The 21,308-nt window shown below is 37.7% G+C and overlaps 2 protein-coding genes and 3 pseudogenes across 4 annotated transcripts; 3 read left to right on the top strand and 2 right to left on the bottom strand.

The window, feature by feature from the left end:
• The first annotated feature begins 8,345 nt into the window (after positions 1 to 8,345).
• LOC149050498 (uncharacterized) lies at positions 8,346 to 10,210 on the top strand (annotated as a pseudogene).
• LOC149050495 (uncharacterized) lies at positions 9,978 to 15,640 on the top strand (annotated as a pseudogene).
• On the top strand, positions 10,882 to 12,546 carry LOC149050497 (uncharacterized; annotated as a pseudogene). Its single transcript, XR_016183632.1, has 2 exons — positions 10,882 to 11,711; positions 12,134 to 12,546. The product of XR_016183632.1 is annotated as an uncharacterized LOC149050497 (transcript).
• Positions 12,572 to 14,677, bottom strand: LOC149050496 (uncharacterized). Of its 2 annotated transcripts, XM_089196297.1 has the most exons (3): positions 14,637 to 14,677; positions 14,435 to 14,481; positions 12,572 to 13,514 (listed from the first exon to the last, which is right to left on the bottom strand). In XM_089196297.1, the coding sequence occupies exons 2-3, from the start codon at positions 14,455 to 14,457 to the stop codon at positions 12,740 to 12,742; spliced, it is 798 nt and encodes a 265-aa protein (XP_089052423.1). In that variant the 5' UTR covers positions 14,458 to 14,481; positions 14,637 to 14,677; the 3' UTR covers positions 12,572 to 12,739. The 2 variants fall into 2 exon arrangements, with proteins under 2 accessions (XP_089052423.1, XP_089052424.1); XM_089196298.1 differs by lacking the exon at positions 14,637 to 14,677 and having other exon boundaries at positions 12,572 to 13,346; positions 14,435 to 14,472.
• Positions 15,641 to 17,128: 1,488 nt separating the features above from the next.
• LOC149050494 (uncharacterized) lies at positions 17,129 to 18,877 on the bottom strand. The gene is made up of 2 exons (XM_089192897.1): positions 17,929 to 18,877; positions 17,129 to 17,733 (listed from the first exon to the last, which is right to left on the bottom strand). The coding sequence occupies exons 1-2, from the start codon at positions 18,875 to 18,877 to the stop codon at positions 17,129 to 17,131; spliced, it is 1,554 nt and encodes a 517-aa protein (XP_089049023.1).
• Between the last annotated feature and the right edge of the window lie 2,431 nt (positions 18,878 to 21,308).

Here is a 21,308-nt window from a genome sequence, read left to right as displayed (position 1 = left end):
ACGAAAAAGCAACACTTCTCTGCATCAAATAATCCAATTTCGAATAATTTGGTAGTTGTAAACAGACTGTTATTTAATAATTTCTACTGAAAAGGTCTGACATAAGTTTTACTTGCAACGTTATGGGGAATAGGAAACACGTCCTGCAACGTCTTTGATAGCTGGAAATCGGCTGATAGAAGTTTGAACCTTTTCGGATGTTTAGCTTTATAAGTAATTAGCAGTGAATAAAACTTGACTTGACTGAGTACCTGTCGAATTTCGTATTAACATGTTTAAAAAACATAGCCGCGAGCTACAGCAAGGCTACGATGTTTACGATCCTTCTTCTGGCGAGGAGGTAAGCAATCTGATGGAATTTTCGATTTTGATCGCTTCCCTGTTGAAGAACACAATACACTGAAAGAGAAATTTCACCAACGGCAAGGAGGCACTCAAATAATTGGTTTTTGCTTCTCCTGAGCATGTCTTTATATCGCACACTAATTCAGTGTTCAGAATCAAGAAATTTATTAAGAGAAAACGATTGTCCAGATCAAATGGTAAATTGTCTGGGCGAAGGGCTAACGCTCGAAACGTTAACTTTGAAACTTGTTGAAAAACACAAAGTCCTCAAAAACACAAAGTCCTCAAGAACACAAAGCCCTCAACGGTATCACTCCCACCTATATATCTGAACTTGTAGAACTGAAACCAGCCTCAAAATACAATCTCACAAACTCTGATGATACGCTTTTACTGAGTAATCCTTCTTTTAAGAGTCGCATCACATTAGGTGACCGCTCATTTAAATATGCAGGGCCTAGACTATGGAACGAGCTACCGAGAGACAACGTTATGGCAGTACTGTACATATTTTTAAGCGTCTTCTCAAAACTCACCTGTTTAGGAAAGCCTATCTGCTTTAAATACCATTGGTCTTATAATATGATGATAGTTAATATTTGAATGATTATAAAGATTGTAATGATTATAAACACCATAGATTTAATAATATCACATTTGTAGGGATTTTAATGATTACAAAAATTGTTAAGATTGTAAATGCTATACTTTCAATAATCAGGATTGTAAAGATTGCAATGATTGTAATGATTGTAAAGACTGTGCTGTAAGATTATTATACTGCAATGCGAGTGTAAGCATCTGCATATGTAAGACGCGCAATATAAGTAAATAAATTATTATTATCATTATTATTATTATTATTATTATTTACTCTTAACGGTGGCCAATTTACTTTATCAACTAAGTTGATAAGGCAAAATTCCCTTTTTCTTTATCTGCCTAGTTAGCTCTAATTGCAGAGCGCCGGGAACCAACAGCGGCTTTAAATTCATCGGATATGACTTCAATGAGGCTTAACAAGAGAAAGATATATGCGACCGTTAGCGCGCAACAATAATGCAGCATGCAAGACGTTTTATGGCAGAGGAAATTACGAACTTTCTTACGGCGTCTGACTTGAAGAGGGCCTTGAAGAGTAAAGGAAGAGTAACGGAGGAGTAAAGTGGGAGAGTTCGTATAAAGGGAGTCACAAGTTGACCAAATCAAGTGTAAATACGCTGAAATGGTAAATGACGAATTGTCAAAATCACTTTTTAGCGCCGAATGTAAAAGTACAGACCAGACCAAAGGAAATGTTAGCGCTGTCGCCATGGGTTGCGAGTTTTCCCGAAAAGATTAAAGCATATCTTAACGAAAAATATCTTAATGGCGAAGAAACATGGAACAAGGCATCGCGACTGCTTACTTGTTGGAGCTGGCTGTCTCAGCTCTCAATTGCAATAAATCGCAGCATATTTTTCTCACTTAGCGGCAATAAAAAAGAAACACGGCGGGCCTGCATTCCTCAGCTGGGAATAAGTAGAAAATTTAGATAAATAGATGGATAGATAGATAGATAGATGGATTGATAGATGGATGGATTGATAGATAGATGGATCGATAGATAGATGGATCGATAGATAGATGGATAGATAGATAGATAGATGGATAGATAGATAGCTTTATTTAAAAATCACATGGCAGCCTTATAGGGCTGAATTGCATGATTATTTGCAATACAATAATGGCTAAAATTATATATTATATTTTGCAAAGCATATTATTTACAAGAGTAATACACAGACCTATTGTCTTCACATGGCTGGTAACTGACAAAGATTTTTTAATGAAGAACAGAAAAAGGAACACGAGTGTCGCATTTCACGTAAAAAAGAAGCGGTATTCAGCAACCTACAGCAACGGCATCTGATTACATAAAAGTCATACAACTTGTGCGAGCTTGCTGCAGATGGAAAGTTAAGCACGAAATTTAGCATTACGTAACTGAAAAGCATTTATGACTCTTTGGACATTGAAATGGAACATTTCAAGCGACGTACGGCTCCATACAATGAGGCTTGAATAAATTTTCTCAGTTGCAATTCCTCATGCATTGTAAAGCAAAGTGTTGAGAGTGTTTGTTCTATTTTACTGCTATGAGACGCTTTCTCACGCGTCTTCTTAACAGAAAACGAATCCTAATTCACAATGGATCTTTAAGTATGAGTTCTCAGTTTTCATACGGGCTGACCTCATTAACATGGATGTAACCCCAAACTCAAGCACAACTCAGCATTCGGTAGTTGATTTGGTGATTCTCTTTCTTCCAATATAAAGCCTCGGGTAAATATGACCTTTCAGATTTAGTACTCCAGTCTCGCGCCAAAACCCACGTCTGTACAAAATGTCGATATGTTTGATTGAGATTCTCCGCTGGTCGTGTATCAGGTCTTGTCTTTAATAAGCGACTGTTGCCGAATGACGGCTTTCCAATTCTGACCAACACTTTCCTCATCTTTTCATATGATTGTTGTACTCGTATCCTTACGCCAATGATAATTTCGTAAATTAACGACAGATAAAGAAGCACAACAAGGACTTCAGGCTGTATTCCGTCCATTTCAATTCAGACCTCACTGTTCAAGAAGAGTAAAGTTGATTGCTGTTCTCAAAATACCCATGTAAGTCTGCCATTTAGCAGTCGACAATCGACGACACCGGATGCAGAACACATGTACGGAACTAAAGATAATTTTGATATGCAAATTACTCAGTTGTCAAAGATGAATGACAATGTTGCTAAGTGATAGCTGCAAGTCACTTTAAACGTAAACAGCATGTTTACGAAGGTATTGAGAATACAATTTTTAAAATCATTACGCGTAATTAAGTTACACATAAATTTACGAAAAACATAAATTACTATAAGACATGTTTATGTAACACCATGCATACATCAGCTGAATGGACTTGACACTTTACGGTTTATACCAGCAGGTGACAAGGTTTACTCAGATACCATACTTATCCTAAACTACTCTCATACATATTAATGAGGCAGGAGAAGTGTTATCATGAATTGTTTCACTCTTTTTTTGCAATCCAATAAATTTCTAAAAGAAGTTCAATGCAATTTTCTTAAATTATTCTGAGCCTCAGATTTGTCTCTGGTGACCATTGCTAATTTTGTAGTTAGATTGAGTGAAAAAGGCGAGTATAAGGAATGGATTATTTGTTGATAAGTACCGGTTTACACTGTATTACCTGCATGAATCAACGATACATCTTATACAATCTCACTTATCAGAGTAAGTATGTAAACTTCAAGCACAGGCATTTTTTCCTGCAATAGAGTATATTTGTTGGGCTACTCTGAAACTCAGCAATTGCAGAAATTTAATTCTGAAAGAAATAACACTCGCAAAGCAAAAGGTCTGGTTTTCACGTAATTATACTTAAATTTCAGATCGTCAATGCCCGATTTAGGGCAATTGAACCTGTAGCGCGGTTAAGATAACTTCTACAACTCCAGTTTTCATTTTCAATCCAAATAACTATCGCCCGATCTCAGTTCTTCCGTTAATTTCTAAAATAATGGAACGTGCAATTCAATTTCAGCTTGTGACTTTTCTTACAAAAAACAGTTCCTTGTCAGTACATCAATCAGGATTCCGGAAGAAACATTCCACTGAAACTGCTCCTGTATTCTTTGTTGACCACATCTTAGAACAAATGGATAAACAGAGAATTAATGGATCCATTTTTATAGATCTAAAAAAAACATTTGACCTAGTGGACCACCACTGTCTGCTGCATAAACTAGAACATTACAGAATTAGAGGAAACAGTCAGAACACATAAAGTCAAATACAACCAAGACGTCTCATCCAGTTTAACTATCGGCTATGGGGTCCCCCAAGGATCAATACTGGGCCCGATTTTGTTTGCCTGCTAAGTCTGCTAAAGTCATCAATTGGCATGTACGCTGACGATACGGTTATCTACTTTTCTGGCTCCTGCACAGAAATCATCAAGCAGGTTTTACAAACCGATCTAAACAATGTCGAAAAATGGTTAGCAAGCAACAGGTTCGAACTCAATCAGAATAAGACTTAATGGATGCTGTTTGGTACTAGGAAAAAACTAGATTGTTCAGACCACAGGGTACAACTCCATGGGAAAGAAATTGACAGAGTATCAAGCTTTTGTTACTTAAGGGTTACATTAGATGAGAATCTCTCATGGAACGAGCATGTAGAACTGATTTGTAACAAAGTTAGCAAGCGTCTCGGCCTGCTGTCCTGTAGACGACCTTTCCTCACCCTAAAAGCAGCTAAATGTTTGTATAATAGTTTAGTACAGCCGATATTTGATTACACTGATACGGTATGGGGTAGGTTGTCAGTTGGATGCAGTAACAGCTTGCAACGTTCACAAAACAGGGCAGCACACTTAATACAAAGGAAGACAACGACCGAAGAAGCGTTCAAAATGTTAGAGTGGGTCGATTGAAAACACAAAGAAAAGCCCACAAATGTATCTCAGTTTTTAAATGTCTAAATGACTTGGTTCCTCCATATTTATCGAATTATTTCATTAGAAATCACAATTACGCGATAAGACAAAGGAATGACATCCACCTACCGAACCCAAAGTTAACGTTAGGGAAAAATACATTCAGATTTTCAGGCGCGGTTCTTTTTAATGACTTACCCACACCAGTTAAATAAGCCACGTTGTTTTCCACTTTTAAGAACTCTCTTGGTTTTCATTTTAGTCAGTTTTCTATTAATATAATACTTAGACATGCTTTAATTACTTTTTTTTTTACTTGATTGATCTAGAAAAGTTGTACTCCATAGATATGTGATTTCCTTTCACTCAAATGTTTTAAACCCTTTGTACATAATTTTACGGTAATTCATAAATTTTTATCATGTAGTCTTAATTTTTGTGACGATAAGTTTTTGCACACTAAACTGGACTTTGCGGGAAAGGTACACGGAGATCTACTTCAAGCGAGCTTATACGGACGTCAAGGATGAGACAGTGTTTTTGGTTCCACAGCAGACTTTATTCGTAGAGCACTCTAACACACATCATGCCAGAGTCAGAGCTAAACTTGTAATCGTCACGCGGTCGTCTGTGTAATCGGCACGCCGTCATGTATGTAATCGAAAAAGCTTTACAAAGTACTTGCTTAAATATGAACTGGTATGAGGTTCCATTGTTCTCTTAATTTACCATATTTGAAAAGCATAACAAAAGAAGCCGCAAAGGTCTCTTTGAAATTAAACGAAAACTACTTAAATATTCCATCTGTCTATACGACGAAAAAAAAAAAAAAAATTAAAAAGACGGATGCAATAAACTCGAGGCCATTAAAAATAGGAAACTTGGGTGCAAATTCACAGCTCTGATGTAAAAAATATACCTATCTTAATTACAGTAGAGCAGCTTAGGAAATTAAAGTGGAAAAGTAATTAAAGGTTTCTGCTTATCTGTGCAAAGTGGGTGTGGAAACCTAGCGTATGAAAAGAAATTAAAATTACGAGTATAAACTCAGCTGCCAACTACCATGAGAACCAATTTTTCCAGAAAGACCATTAACACTTATATTTACCTAAAATTTCACTAGTAATGATGAACAAAAGTACCGACATGCAGGTGCATAATGAAAGCAGGTAACAAGCAAAATCTATTCCAAAAGCTACTGTGGGTTTTTTCATATATTTTTTGAATTTTTTGAATTACTGGAATGAAAGAACTTGAATGAACTCGAATAAATATGTTCCAAATAAACACACGGAAAAATCAGTAAATTTCTCCGTAACGCAGGGCCCCTTTTGATACCAGCCTATGGCTGATAGGGCCACCCTGCCTAAATAAGGTGACTTGAATAGTTCAAGCATCTGGCAATAGGTAGGATGATACAAATCCTACAGTATATACTTCAACTGAGTGTTGTCCATCTTGCTTTGAGACTGTTGCAACGTGAACATCAATTGCCCTTGGAATTATAGCACAATAGAGAAAGTAAACAGGATGAATAATTGCACAGAGCATTTTTCAGCATTTCAACACATCCGATAAGGATAAAACTAGGAAATGATTGGCAAATGAATTACTGCTATTATTGATGTTGTTGAAATGGATAACTGAACATGCTATTACTTTTAAACATGACAGCATTTTCTGAAAGAACCCCATCAATATTCCTCTGTCACGAATTAGAGTGAAACATAACACATGGTTGTAATAAGGAATGGTGCCCTTATCTCCACAATGGTGTGGCACAGGTCTGACTGGGATCCTAAAATGCCCCAATATTGTGGATGGGTCAGAATACCAACCAGATTTGCTTCGTGTCAGGCAGGCATCACGTAACAGGTATCGCCGCCATAAAGTTATTTGGCATCCATCTTCAGCAGGCGAGAATTCAAGAAGTTTCAACAGACTTTAAATTCCAAGAAAAAAATGTCTAACATACCAAGGCAAAGGAAAAAATTCCAACAGAGCTCACTTCACTTGAGTAGACAAAGAATTATTTTGGAATGAAGGAAAATTAGGAAGTCACAATGGTGTTGCCCTAAAAAACGTCAACTTTAAAATCTGGCAGAACACTTGGGTTTTGAAAGGCCGCCAAGAGCAATACGACACGTATGTTGAACATCTTTCCATTTTGCAAATGGCAGATGGTAGGTAAGTTGTTCACTTTGAAATCTTACCAAAACCAGGCAAGGTGGATTGAGAAACAAAACCTGAAATACTCCTTAGCAAATGTGGTGAAAGGAACTTTTCAAAGATTGGCTTGCAAGTCAACCTTTGAAATCATTCCAAGGCCCTTAACAAGCGTTTGGTAGGTCAATTCTAGGATGGGTGGGCATTGAATCGGTCAAAAAATAATATCAGTTGCAAGTTGTTTAACATAGGAGCGTCCCACAAAAATAACAAACCAGTCCGCAAGAAAGAAGGTCGTTCTGAAAATGAAAGAAGCTGGCTAATCATGTCATAAAAATTATCCAAGTTACTGGACATGCATGATTCCTCACTGAAGGATTGGGCAAAAGGAAACCTTAACACACATTATACGGCGAGACAAGAAGCCACTTAATGTTAAGCTACCCTTCCCTCCAGCCCATGGGATTTGATCACAGTGTAACAAGCAGTGAGAGGAAATGGGAAATGAGTGGCCCGAGCGTAGATGTGTCTGACCAGAGAACTGTAGCTAATGAAGGGGTCAGTCTAGGGTACAATCAATAAAACAAAACAAAACAAAGAAGGAGGAAAGAAATAAAAAGAAAACGCATGTGGCCCCTGAGGTGTGTATCCGTATGTACTAGTATGTCACTTGTATGTGCTTGTATGTAACTGTGTCACTCAAAGTACTCTGGTGGTGTTTTAGTCACGATCACTATTTTCTTGTAACAATGCCCAATTTGACAACCGCTATTTGAGATATGATATGGTATTCATTTTAAGGAGGCTTGTTAAATTAGTGTTGCCATAAAGCTTAAGCAGAAGCTCACAAAAAATTGCTATGTGAGCGCTCTGTAAGTCCACGTTTCAATCGCAACTTATGCATGTCATCTACGCAAAACTATTTTGATTCCATCAACCCTAGCAGTTTACAAAGGAGTTTTTAATTCAAATTTCGCACGTATTGCAAACTTTCCAAGTCATGGTTGTCTCGTGGTTATTACTAATTTATCTTTATTCATGTTGCAGTACTTATCCAATAGTCGATGCTCAGATATGTAACCAGTGTGGCCATTCTTTTTGCAGGAAAATTGTGCCCGCAACTTCTATATGTTATGAGATTTTTTTACGCACAAAATATCTAACGTTAATTACATTAATGTTTTGTTCAATTACTTTTTTTATGCGTTATAATACGTCTTAAAATAATACAAATCAATTTCATCCGGGATACATGGATTTTGCATGTCCTACATCGATGTTGTGCAGTATACATCGCTTTCCTGACTCATTCATGCGTGACCTTATGTAACTAAAAGATGTTCGGTAAGACTAAAAGATAAGGAAGCGGAAATAGCTTGTGAAACAGGAAGTGATAAGGTTATAACGCAGTTTTCGCGCGCTTTCTTGGGCCGCTGTTCACTATGATCAACATGGCGGACCGGGAGAGCAGTTCGGAAAACAACACTAGATCTAGATCTGTCCAAGATTTTGTTCGCACCATCTTACATGCCGTGAATAATCTGCAAACGTAATCGGGAAACCCAGATAAGGCAGAGAACAGTTTTAGTGTGGAGTTATCCTCCCCTGACGAAGAAATCAACGCAAGGTTTCAGATCCCGAGACAATCTTTAGACCGCCGGGGAATTCCTAATCGTAGTGCTACCTCAACGAGGGGTGTACCCTCAACGGCCTACAATCCGAGACAGAACTACAGCCCAGTACAAAGGAATGTTGGCAGGTGCCCCAGGAGAGGAAGAAGAAATAATTATACCGCAAATGCAAGCGGTGAAAACCCAACCGAGTACGTTTACAAAGATATCTGTTTACTGCCTGACCCTGAATGGAAGAGTCAGGCTTTCCCACGAAGGGAAAGTTAGTCCAGTGAGGACTGTACATCGACGCTTTTCGGCTGGATAAAAACTGGAGTGATGCACGTCTATACTCTGAACTGGCCTTGCTGTTTAAGGAAGGTCTTGAACGCCCGGATTAAAATGACATTGGGAAAGTGATGGACCTCTATATTCATAAGGTTAAGTTTGAAGACTTGCATAGTTACGTACTTCCGTTTGTACCGGTGCCCAAAAACATCTCTTCATGTAGCTTAGGCTCTCCATCTGTTCTTGATGTCACGGGAGGGGTGTTTGAAACTACAGGACAAAAGGAATTATTAATAATAGCGAGGAATTGTAAAAAAACCAGTTCTTGCCGATTGTGCACGAGAACGCAGCCAGATTATTTAACAGGACGACTAACAATAAACCAAGCGCTATGTTCTGCTTCTTAGCTCTCCGGTGTTATGAAAGAAAATATGAGAATGGGCAACCAGTATTGGTCAAACTATTTCACTCTGGTTGAGTACACTTAGTAGTTTCTTTTGTTTGATTAGGTTTGAATTTGTAAAGAGCGCTGGCTCCAACATTGTGCTTCTGCAAGTACCAAGAGGCCAAGAGAGGAATGCTCGTGTTCTAAAACACATATCAGGCCAGCGACCTTTGTGTATACGAGCTTGGGAAGTTTTGAGTTGTGAAGAGGTGATTAATGCTTAATAATTTTTAGCAACTGAAATGTTCAATTTTTGTCCTTTCACGTAGAGACACAGTATATAGTACATACCACCTTTCTTTTTCGGGATTTGGCATGATATTTATATTACAGCTGCACTTCTTCTGAGAATGGAAATATTTTATGAGCCTCTCTTTCCTGTTGCCTGATCTTCCTTGCTATCTGCCAAACAATTAACTATGCACTCTCTAGAATAGATGACAAGTGATAACAGGCTACCCTCTCTAAAAAAGCTTCCTCTCATTTGTCATTCTTAATGCTCCTTCTTGGCCAGCTTAAAGTTCTAACATCCATTTGATGTTTTATTATGTCTTTTGCCATTTTTCTAGCATCTAAATGATTCTCCTTAATATATTTATATATTTTTTTTCACAGTGAATATGATGACAGTCTACTTGCTAATGATAAGGACATCAGGGATTACTCAGAAGGACATACATTGCTCCCTGTCTCGAATCCCATTGCTGAACCAGGTCCCAGTGGCACAGATACAGACGTTGCTCCACCATCATCAAGCTTACAGCAAACTGATGTACATTTGCGTATGGTAGAGAAGGTGCCATCCTCTGACATTTTCCAACCTTCTAGGAATGTAGATACCACAAATACCATGAGTTAGTCTGAAATATAGAATTAATTGGCCAAAAAGAGGGAATTGGATGTCCTGGTAGAAATTTTTCCCAACTTAAAGCAGGAGGGAGTTGAAAAGGCTCTGGATAGTGCTGGTTCAGATTTGGGGAAAGCTATCAATATACTTCTTGAGGACAATCATACAGGTGTGTTTGTGCATTTCCCCAGGTTAAATTACGTAGGGGCACATCAGATGAATAATATTCATTAACATTTCTGATAATTTGGTTTTCTTCTTGTGCTTTTCTCCACCCAAAATCTCTCAAAGCATTTACTGAGGAGGTTGTGAAGCCATTTGGTTGTGATCTTGATGTGGAGGTGTACAGGAACACAGATATTTTGAAGCAGATGCTTTTAAAATATAAAAAAACCCAGTTTTGACATAACTAAATGCTTGTGCATTAACACATGTACAATCATCTTAACATTCGCTTACTCAATGTTTCCCTGTGAACAGCTTTTTCAATGCAAGAAAGAATCTTTGGCAGATTTCACCAATTCATCAAGCCCCATGAATATCTCAGAACTGCTGACATCTGCTAGATACCCTCATTTAAGCATAATAGAGGAGAGACAACACCCAGCATATGAGTGCATTTTTCTGTATGAAGTCATCACAAAGCGTATCCCTTCCTTAAATAGGGACTTTAAGAACTGAGAACGCGGTGGTCTGGAAAACGTGAGGACCGAAAGTGGGGCTGGGGCGAGCACCGCGTTCTAAGCGCGGGAAATATGTAGTTAAGATCAACAACGCGATCATTTAGACTAATAGTTATGATCTGGAAAACAGTGAAAACGCTTTTCGCCTTTCCCTATAAGAATGACTCAAAACTCATTTAAGACTTTACAGGAAGCTTTGCTCCTTTCTCTGGAAGAAAAGCTAATAGATGACGAAGAATTTGCCGTGCTGTATGAAGAATTCACTCCCCAAAACCTTCCGTTTCGCCACTGGGATTATGAAAAATTTTCCCTCGAAAACAAAGACCCCGCAGAGTGCAAGGCAGACTTCAGATTTGAAAAGAGTGACATCTCATTGTTGGTGGATGTTTTACAGATGCCTGATACCTTCACATGCCCGAATGGTACCGTTTGTGATTCAACAGAAGGACTTTGTGTTATACTAAAGCGTTTTAGCTATCCATGTAGGTTGTCTGATATGATTTCTACTTTTGGTCGATCAGTACCCGAGCTCAGCATGATTAGCAACGAAGTTACTGAATGGATGTACAATGCTCATGGCCACAGGATTACCGAATGGAATCATTTCATTATGTCTCCTAACCTACTGCAAACTTACTCTGTAGCAATTCATGACAAAGGTGCCGCCTTGGACAACTGTTTCGGCTTTGTTGATGGAACAGTTCGTCCCATATCAAAACCAGGAGTCAATCAAAGAGCTGTTTATAATGGCCACAAGCGTGTTCACGCTCTTAAATTTCAATCCTTGGCCCTACCAAATGGATTGATTGGCAATCTGTTTGGACCAGTAGGTAACGGTATATTCATTCATTTTTTATAGTGGGATAGTGCCGTAGCTGTTTTCACTTGGATAGACATTTTTATCACTTATGTGAAGTTAAAAGTTAGATTGATTTCTTTTCTCAAAAGGTTAAGCTAACGTTTCTTGATGACTTCCTCCCGGTCTCTCAAATCAGAGGTATTTTCAGTAGCTCCCACTCCCAATTTTTATTAGAGGAACTAGTTTTCCTGTCACCACAGACCAATAAATTCTAAACTCTGACTTACAGGCCATAAGTACCTGGACTGCAAGAATAATAGCCAGCCAATCCTATGTTGTTTTTGGCGTACTCACTTACAAAGCTAATCAATGGTCTACATAGGTAACAGTTTGTCAGCCAGCCAATGTGTAACTGATTGTGGTTCAAAAATTTTTTTTTTTGCCCTTGTTCAGAGGGACGAATGCATGATGCAAGAATGCTGGACACATCTGGCCTTTATGTTGACCTGGCACAGTTCGCCTTTTCTCCTGCTGGACAAGAGATGTGTATCTACGGGGATCTGGCATATCCTCTACGTACCCATCTGCAGTGCCCCTTCAGACATGGGGTGTTAACAAGACAAATGGAAGAGTTTAATGAATCTATGAGTTCTGTACGCACAAGTGTGGAATGATTGTTTGGAGACCTTATAAATTATTTCAAGTTTCTCGACTACAAAAAAAATCTCAAAATTGGCCTTAGTCATGTAGGAAAAATGTACATTGTTTGTGCACTTTTGCGGAATGCATTAACATGTCTTTACCGCAATACGACTACTGACTACTTTGGCCTTGATCCACCACCACTAATCGATTACTTTAGCTAAAATACTGTAACAAAAACACCTGTCAATGCCTAAGTTTGCATAAAATCTTGCATAAAATCCTGATTGAACAGTCTGTGGGAATGTTACGACAAGCAGATCTAAACAAAGGGGTGGCAAATAACACTTTGAGTTCAACATTTTGTGAAAATGTAAATCTTAAACATGTAAACATTGAGAAATAAAAATTTAATTTCTACTTGTTAAGCATTTTACTCATGACGCCCATGACCTGCTGCATTATGAGCATTTGTTGCTGCTGGAATTGTTGCTGTTGCTGTTGATTTTGCAGTTGTTGCTGCTGGAACTGTTGCTGTTGTTGCTGGAACTGTTGCTGTTGTTCCTGATTTTGCAGTTGTTGCTGGTGCATTAGCTTCAGCATATCAGCCTGTTGTTGTTGCACTTGAAGTTGTTGTTCCTGTCTTCCCTTTTCCAGCTCAAGTTCCTTTTCTCTAATTTCTGCAGACTTCTGTGCTCTTTCCTTTAGAAACTCCATGGCATCTCCAGTTTTTCTTCTTGTTCGTTTTGGTTTGTCCTCACCCTCTTTGGCTCCCTCTGAAGCCCTTTTTTTGCTTTGGGAAAGCCTTTCCATAGCTTTCATTCTTGCATCTTCTGCTTTACCTTTGTCAGCTTTATCCTTACTACATGTATCTGTGGGAGAACTCTCTTCAAGTGCAATAATTTGCTGTATTAGGTCATCTAATTCACTTGGCTCATCTGGGGATATTCCTGATGCTCTTTCTTCAGCTCTGATTTTTTTCTTGTGTTTGTTTACCAAGACATTAATGTGGTCCCGGATGGCTCTGTGGTCAACATTAAATTGTGGGGAATCACATTTGTTTAGAACATCTACAATTTTCTTCCAAGTTTCACTGCGCTGGGGAGTCCCCTTTTTATATACATAGGGATTTTGAAACACTACTTCTCTGCACAGTATAATATTGTGCTGTTCAGTCCAGTACATTACATTGCTATGTGAAAATAAAAACAAAGAGAATATTAGAATAAAATTCACTCCAAAAAAACCCTTTCTTTTGAATTGAAACTAAATGTTATTAATCTCAAAGCTAATTTTTATGCTTGTTCAAAAAAGTGAGATTTTTCTTTAATGACATCTAAAGCTCACAAATCTAAAGAGCGGCCTTGCTGAGTGAGGGAGACCTCACCCATAACTTTACACTTTCAGGATTAACAGCAGTGGAATAATGCATTCAAAGCCTGACCAAAGATTCACATTATCAAAACTTCATATGAGATAGGCAACAACATCTAACCTCAAATAAAATCTCTTTTTAGTTCTGATTTTTCTTGGTTTGTTTTCAGTTCAGAGTATTATCTAAAACTTGGCTCGTTAGTAACGATTTCAAAGAAATAAAAAAATGGAAATAACACAATGGCAGAAATGTCAGTCTTGCCTTTTGAAATGCTACGCTTTATGACAGTGGTCAAGGTAAAGAACTAATTAAACTTATGTTTCCTCTTATAGTCAGTATAGCGGGCGATTTTTGAAAGTTAGCTCTAATAGACTCTGTCTAGTTGAGTTTAAATCACACTCAATATCTGGAAATTCAACTTCAGATCATCATGAATTATCAAGCCTGGATCTGGTAGAGACTCAACTGATAAACAGAAAAGTCTTAGATAAATTATTTATGAAGGTAAAATCGATCATCCGTTGATGGAACAACCGATAAAGCTTTATTCTGATATTTCACATCGGAGCTCTTTGGATTAATCAAAACAAAACGAAGACCAAGTAGTATGATAAGACGCCTGATAACTAAATTGTATCATGCATGAGAATAGCCGCATGAATGTAATAATAAATTCCTTTAACTGTGAAAGAAAATGAGACTTTGAGAAATATTTCAAGGATAATTAGATGACTTACTTTGAAGATCTGCTAGACGCCATTCACTTCACCACGTGCTTGCTCACCTTGAGGGAAGAAAACGTTTTAAACCATTCAACTTTGGTCCTTTTAGTTTCAAAAATGATGCCTAACCCATGAAGAGGCAATAAATTTTAAATTCCAATTGACAGAATAGTTGTGATAGACGGTTAATTATAGAGTTTTGCTTTAGACAACTCACGTTTTCCAGACAACGCCAAATCTCCTCAGGCCGCGTTCTCGAGTTCGGGAGAAAACGCCACGCGCATGCGCTCTTCATCCGAAATTGGAAAAATCACTTCCGGTCGCGTCTCCGACCCACCGCGTCCTCGGTTCTTAAAGTCCCTAATGACTTGAGGAAGGGACTGGCTTCTGTTAAAGTGTCACAAACAACACTCCTAGATTTACTTGAGAGACTTCCTGATGTTCAGAAACTTGTGTTTCCTCCACACACTGGCAAAATTGATGTCATGATGCTCAAGTTACATCTAGAAGGGAGAGAAACTGCTAATCCTCTAAACCAAACCACTGAACAGTTTTTCAACGTATAGATAAATTACACGAGAAAGGTGATCCTAACATTATGAGTATCTTTATATAATAGCTAAATAACCTTTACACTTAAATAAAGTTTATGATGATGATGATGACGATGACAATGGTGGTTGTCTTACTCACTGGTAACTGTTTTGGGATTCTCAGTCGGTGTAAAATGTTGATGGTTTTCTACAATGGTAATGTAGTGATTTAGGGAAGATCGTCATAGGAAAGAAATTTTTGATTCACATGGGAACAAGGACATGTAAACAAAATTGATGTTGCATTTTCATGAGAAGCAAATTCCCCAAAAATTGGAAGGTAGTTAAATTATGAATACAGTGAACTTTCCTAGTTAGCTGGGTCACAAACATCAAGAAAATTGTAAATGTATTATTTGTCTAAAAAACAGATGGTGCTAATAACAATGAAACATTAGAACACCTGGCACTATTTTGGACTGGATGTCCATAACCATCCTCAGACATAACTACAGAGTTACTTGTGAAGTACCTTGAACATCATCAGACCAAAGTCTTAGCAGAATCTAGCACTTGCACAATAGAACTTTCCATCCCAGTAGTCCACAAGAAGTACAGTGTATTCAAGGATTACATCAATAAGAGCATTGCTTATGACAAAATTGGTTTTGGAAAGATATCAACATAAAAGGATGATCCTTCCTTATCTTGTATTCAGTTAACAGTTGTGTTATTCTTGGGCCCACAAACCATTTTTTATCAATAACTTTTTATAGGACATAAAAAACACATAAAATCAGAATCACTAAGAGATTAAATAAGAGAGGGCGTAACTTAAGGTTTTGAGAAAAAAATCGTTGTAATTGGTACAATTATCTATGACTTTACAAATGTTTATGGGAATGTTTCACTCCTTTATTGCTAGAAATTTCTATTGCTCAAATTAATACAAAATTTCTGTGAATTTCCTAAGCAGTGGTTAAAGAAAACATGCCAGTGGACCCTTCATATAAAACAATAAAATTTTCAAATCCATGTAGATTACTAAGGAAATGTTCCATGTTCAAAGTTCCAGTTTCAAGTTACTCAGCAAATTAACTGTTTTGTTTACAGCATGATAAACTCAGCAATAACAAAAAGAGCTTACAAGAGCTCATTGACAAGGGTATAAACTTCTCTGCAATAGGCATTATGCATGCAATGTAGCCACAGCTTTACCTCATTTGTTATTGTTTTGAGTGATTGCAAATCAAGGCTAGATCTCAGGTTTAAAGTGTTTATTCTATGAAGCATCTAGTACATTATTCCGCTGTAACATCATGTATTTTTTTTCCCAGCCATTTAAAGTTTTACACCCCTTTGTATTAATAAGGCTGTTAGATTTGAGATTACTTTATTTATTTATTTATTTATAACAACTTCATTTGCCTAAATAATAAGATAATAATAATAATAATATAGAAAAGCAGAGATAATAATTAAAACACATTTACAGACACATAAAAAATAAAAATAACATCAAAATGCAAAATGGCAAAAAGGGTCAAGCCAGAGAGGAACTAAATCCTCATTAACGGCAGCCCCCAGAATAGAAGCAATATGCAATAAAAATAGAAGTAAAATATAAAGGTAAAAATTATTTGAAAAAAAACTTAATTGATAAATAGATATTGGTGCAATATTATTCATATTATTTAAAATTGTGTTCTTTCAGTTTTTTTTTAACTTACTAGCAGAGCTAGAGCTAATTATGTCATTTGGCAAGTCATTCCAGATTTTTATATATTTATACCAAAAAGAGTTCTTGAGGATATTTGTTCGAGCATAAGGCGTCCAGATTTTGACATTGTTGGTAGATCTCGTCCGACTATTGGAGAAAGTTAAGTAACTACATAAGTCTACTCTTGAAAAACCATAATGAATTTGAATAATTGCACTAAACTAAGAAATTCACGACGCGAGTTGAGTGTTGGCCAACCAAGATACTCCAAACGTTCACCATAGTCGATAGAACTACCAAGGATCCACCTGGAAGCATTCCTTTGCACTCTTTCAAGCTTATCAGACAGATATTGTTGATGTGGATTCCACACAGGACAAGCATACTCAACAATTGGCCGAACCATAGACTTATATCCAATTGTTATTGCTTCAGAGCATTTTCCAAATGTGCGCTTTAGTAGGCCAAGTATCTTATTTGCTTTAGCAGCAACAGAGAGAACATGCGGTTTCCAAGATAAGTTAGATGATATAATGCTCCAAGATGTATGTGTGTTTTAACCTGTTCCAGTGGGATTGAATTGATGTTGTACGAGCATGGTGTTACAGATCTAGATCTTGTGATTTTCATACATTTGCACTTAATTGCTTTAAGTTTCAAAAGCCACTTTTTACACCAGTCTACGATCTGAGACAAGCTTTCACACACAGGTTGATGAACAGATGATGGCTGATCTGAGTTAAACAATAGAGTATCATCGGCAAACATTTCACTTGAGCACGATAGGTTCTCAGTTATATCATTGACATACAACAAGAACAACATTGGCCTAACAATACTTCCCTGAGGGACACCAGAGTAAACCATGGACCAGTCTGAGCTTACACCTTCCAGAACAACACGTTGGAAACGATCTTGCAGGAAATCACCTAGCCACTCGAGAATCTGACCATTGATACCATATCGGCCAAGCTTAGAGATGAGATGTTTGTGTGGGACTGAGTCAAACGCTTTCTCAAAGTCCAGGAAGACGACATCTGATGTTTTGTTTATATCTAAGGCTGATGCCCAGGAGTGAAATAGGCGAATAAGTTGGGATGTGCAGGAAAAAACAGCTCGAAAGCCATATTAATGAGGGCTTAACAAGTCATGATCTTCTAGATGAGCCATAATGTGTCTTGAGACTAGCTTCTCTAGGGTCTTAACTACAAGCGATGTTAGAGAAATTGGACGATAGTTAGAAACATATTCTTTACCACCATTTTTGTAAACTGGGGCAATGTTGGCACACTTCCAGTCACGAGGTAGTTTTCCTCTATTCAGAGACATATTGAATAACTTTGAAAGTGGATCAGAAATTACAGGAGCTGCCTCTCGGAGCAAACGCGCAGACAAACCATCCGGGCCAATGGCTTTATTCACATCAAGGGTAAGCAAGAGCTCTCCCACATTAGCACTAGAGCACATGAGATTTGGTATATCGAAGCCTGAACCATGTAAATGGGCATCCTCATCGACATCAGTAGCTGGGTCAGGGCGGGTAAACACCGACGCGAAAAATTTGCAAAATAACTCTGCTTTGTCCTTGCCAGTAGAAGCCGTGACATCACGATCCGACCATTTCATAGTGACAGGTATTGATTTGCTTTTCGTTTTGGATTTTATAAAAGACCAGAAGCGTTTAGGGTTTTTGGAATCAATTAATGAGTGAACATGTTGGTAATAACTCTTATTAAGTTCCGATTTAACTTTATTCCTTAACGATTTATATTTATTCCAGTCAACGTCAACGATCCAGGGCACATTTTGTCTTGATTTTATTTTCTTTGAAGGAACGTTATTTTCAACGGCTTTTAAAAATGCAGACTTCCAATTTAACCAAACCTCTTCCATTGTGTCATTGTCGTTCAATATAGCGTCCCATGGGATATTTGATAGTTCAAGACGAAAGTTATCCCAATTAGAACTTTTGTAGTCAAAGATTTGTTTGGACTTTGGATTTGTTTTTCGAGTGGACGATGTCAACTTGAGAGAGACAATATTGTGGTCTGAAGAGCCAATTCCGTCCAAAATTTGGATGTTTTTAATTGACTCTGGACGATTAGATATCACAAGGTCTAGGATAGCATCTTGACGTGTAGGCTCATCGATCAATTGAGAGAAACCACAGAAGTTCACAATATTATCGCAGAAATAGTCTGACATTTGGTTGAGAAGGACATATCAAGTCCCAATCAATATCTGGAAAATTAAAGTCACCCAAAAGAACAATATTAGTGTGATCAGATACCACTGTAACTTTTTCCAGTGACCTTTTAAGGCCCTCTAGGTAGTTCATGTCACTTGAAGGAGGGCGGTAGAATACTCCTAGGAAGTACGATCCTGAATTTTTCAGTGGAATCTCGGCTCACAAGAGTTCGCAAATATCTTCTTCCAAATCTGGACGTCTTGAGCATGATATATTAGATTTAACAGCTAAAAATACACCGCCACCTCTATTTCCACGGTCATTTCGAAGAACATTATATGAAGATGGAAGGATTTCGTTGTCGGCTATTCCCTCATGAAGCCATGTTTCGGTTATCGCAATTATGTCGGGGTTCATCAGCACTACATGACTCTGAAGCTCCAGTCTTTTATTGACGATACTTCTTGCGTTAAAGGAAGATATGTTAGAGTATTCTCTCCCAATGGTGGACCAGGGTTTCTATGGATGTCATTGGAAACCAGAAGAAGAAGAATGCACAAATAGAGATATTTGTTTGAAGCACATCTTCTAACATGGCGCCCTCGGCGACGACGAGAAGAGCAACGATTAACCTGCACATGGCTCCAAAAACTGCCTACAATTTGAATATCAATTCCTTTAAGGTTTGCTGGGAGGAAACTATCGCATAACGAAAAATTTGAGGTGGTTTTGAGACTAGTTTGGTGAGTATAGCCGCAGATAAGACCAAAAACCTGAAGAGCGAAGATGAACATACCTATCATGATTGAACGCACACACTACCAGAAAAAAAAAGAAAAAAAATTACAACTGATTATTGTTACTTTTTCCCATTTACACTGTCATTAGTAATTTAATTCTTGGCATACTGACACGTATAGCAGTAACCAATTTATGCTAACTGTATTTAGAGTTCATTCCAAGTACATGAAATTAATACAATAAATTATGACCCGCAATTTAAACAGAAAGAAGCAATCTGTAATACCACTTGGTTGGCTATGATTCCGTCATGATTACCAGTTTGGAAGACTGCATCTCTAGCTTCTTGCAGTGACAATTCTTGGTTATGTGTCAGAGTAGTAATTATGTCAGGTACCGAAATTGCATAGTCACTCTGCATGTCTGGTACAGGCCCTTCTTCATCAATCCCACAATGGTCAAAATTAACAGCCTTGTTGGCAGTCACATCTGTCACAGCCTGATGTGATATATTTCAGAAATGTAGCATTCCTTGTATCCAGAGCTGATTGGGAGAGAAATTGCATTGTGTGCTTACAGGATGACTGATAAATTGGTTAATTACATTATTAATCATGAATACAAAACAGATGCACCTCATCTGTTGTATCTAAAATTCCACTGTGCTCAAGAAAGAGAAAATTGTTCAAAAAGCAGCTCACGATGACCCGGTTGACATCACACCAGAGATACTCTCTTCTTTGGTTATGAACAGATTTTCCAGTGAGATGGCTGCCTCTACTTAAACCTCTTTCTTGCAGCATGAAGGAAGCAACTTCTGTGTTTTCTATTCCAAGATCACTGCGAACTCTTGATGGTAAATTGTAGTGCTCAACAGCTGACTGGAAATGCTGCAATGCAGTTGAAGCCCTGTTGTTGGTTGATGCCTGAAGGAATACTATCATTCTTAATCAAAGTGCTCTGTGAGCAAACTCGTGAATTGACACATGATTTTTTAGATTATGTTTAATGTTATCTGGTTTAGGGAATTTTGTGGTTGATTGTCATATCTAGAGTACGAGCAGTAGTTCAGTGTTCGCTAATGTAGCAGAGAAACAAAGTAACGTTGGGATAAGAAGGCATTACAATTGAAATGATCATGCTATTACATTTGACAAGGTGGATGATGTCATGTGTTTTAAACGTCTATCATTTTTGTTTCTGGTTCAAAAGAAAAGGTTGGAAGTAAATGTGGGTGAAAAGTGAAATTTACTGTCTTTCGTTGTAAATATTAGAAAATCAAGGCAATACTGTCTTAATGAAAACATTAACGATTCCCTCTTTATCAAATGAGACAAACGGGAACGAGTTTTGAGTGATATAACTAAGCCAAGCCTGCCACCGTCATTTTGGATCTCCGCCTGGGTAGATTTAGGTCACGTGCTAGGCAACGTATGATCAATAACAAGATAGAATTTCATTTCAGGCCTATTTATCAATTTTGTGGTGTGTAACTTTCGCATTTTAGTACGTTGTTTGTATGTTGAATCTTCAAATTGTCTCGAAACTTAAAAGAAAATTGTTCTTTAAAAATTCACTGAAAATCGGTAGCTAAAATTGTTTGTTTAGGTGTTATCTGATTTTCGTGTTAACTTGTTATTTCGTCAGTCGCCGGCATCTTTTGTTGCTTCTCACAGGAAAAACACACGCGACGAAACGTAATGATCA

This window comes from Pocillopora damicornis, chromosome 2, assembly GCF_964200805.1.
Source record: "Pocillopora damicornis chromosome 2, jaPocDami1.2, whole genome shotgun sequence".
In the NCBI taxonomy this organism is placed as follows: Eukaryota; Metazoa; Cnidaria; class Anthozoa; order Scleractinia; family Pocilloporidae; genus Pocillopora; species Pocillopora damicornis.
The sequence above is the reverse complement of the archived record's forward strand: the minus strand, read 5'-3'. Positions and strand labels throughout refer to the sequence as shown.

What these genes read in the sequence shown, in the direction of transcription:
- LOC149050496 (XM_089196297.1), bottom strand. Translation starts at nt 14,457, where the DNA reads ATGGCGTCTAGCAGATCTTCAAA. An exon ending in GCGTCTAGCAGATCTTCAAA is followed by an intron (nt 13,515 to 14,434) that starts GTAAGTCATCTA and finishes ATTTTCACATAG; the next exon opens with CAATGTAATGTACTGGACTG.
- LOC149050494 (XM_089192897.1), bottom strand. Translation starts at nt 18,877, where the DNA reads ATGTCAGACTATTTCTGCGATAATATTGTGAACTTCTGTGGTTTCTCT. An exon ending in CCCAGTTTACAAAAATGGTG is followed by an intron (nt 17,734 to 17,928) that starts GTAAAGAATATG and finishes CCTGGGCATCAG; the next exon opens with CCTTAGATATAAACAAAACA.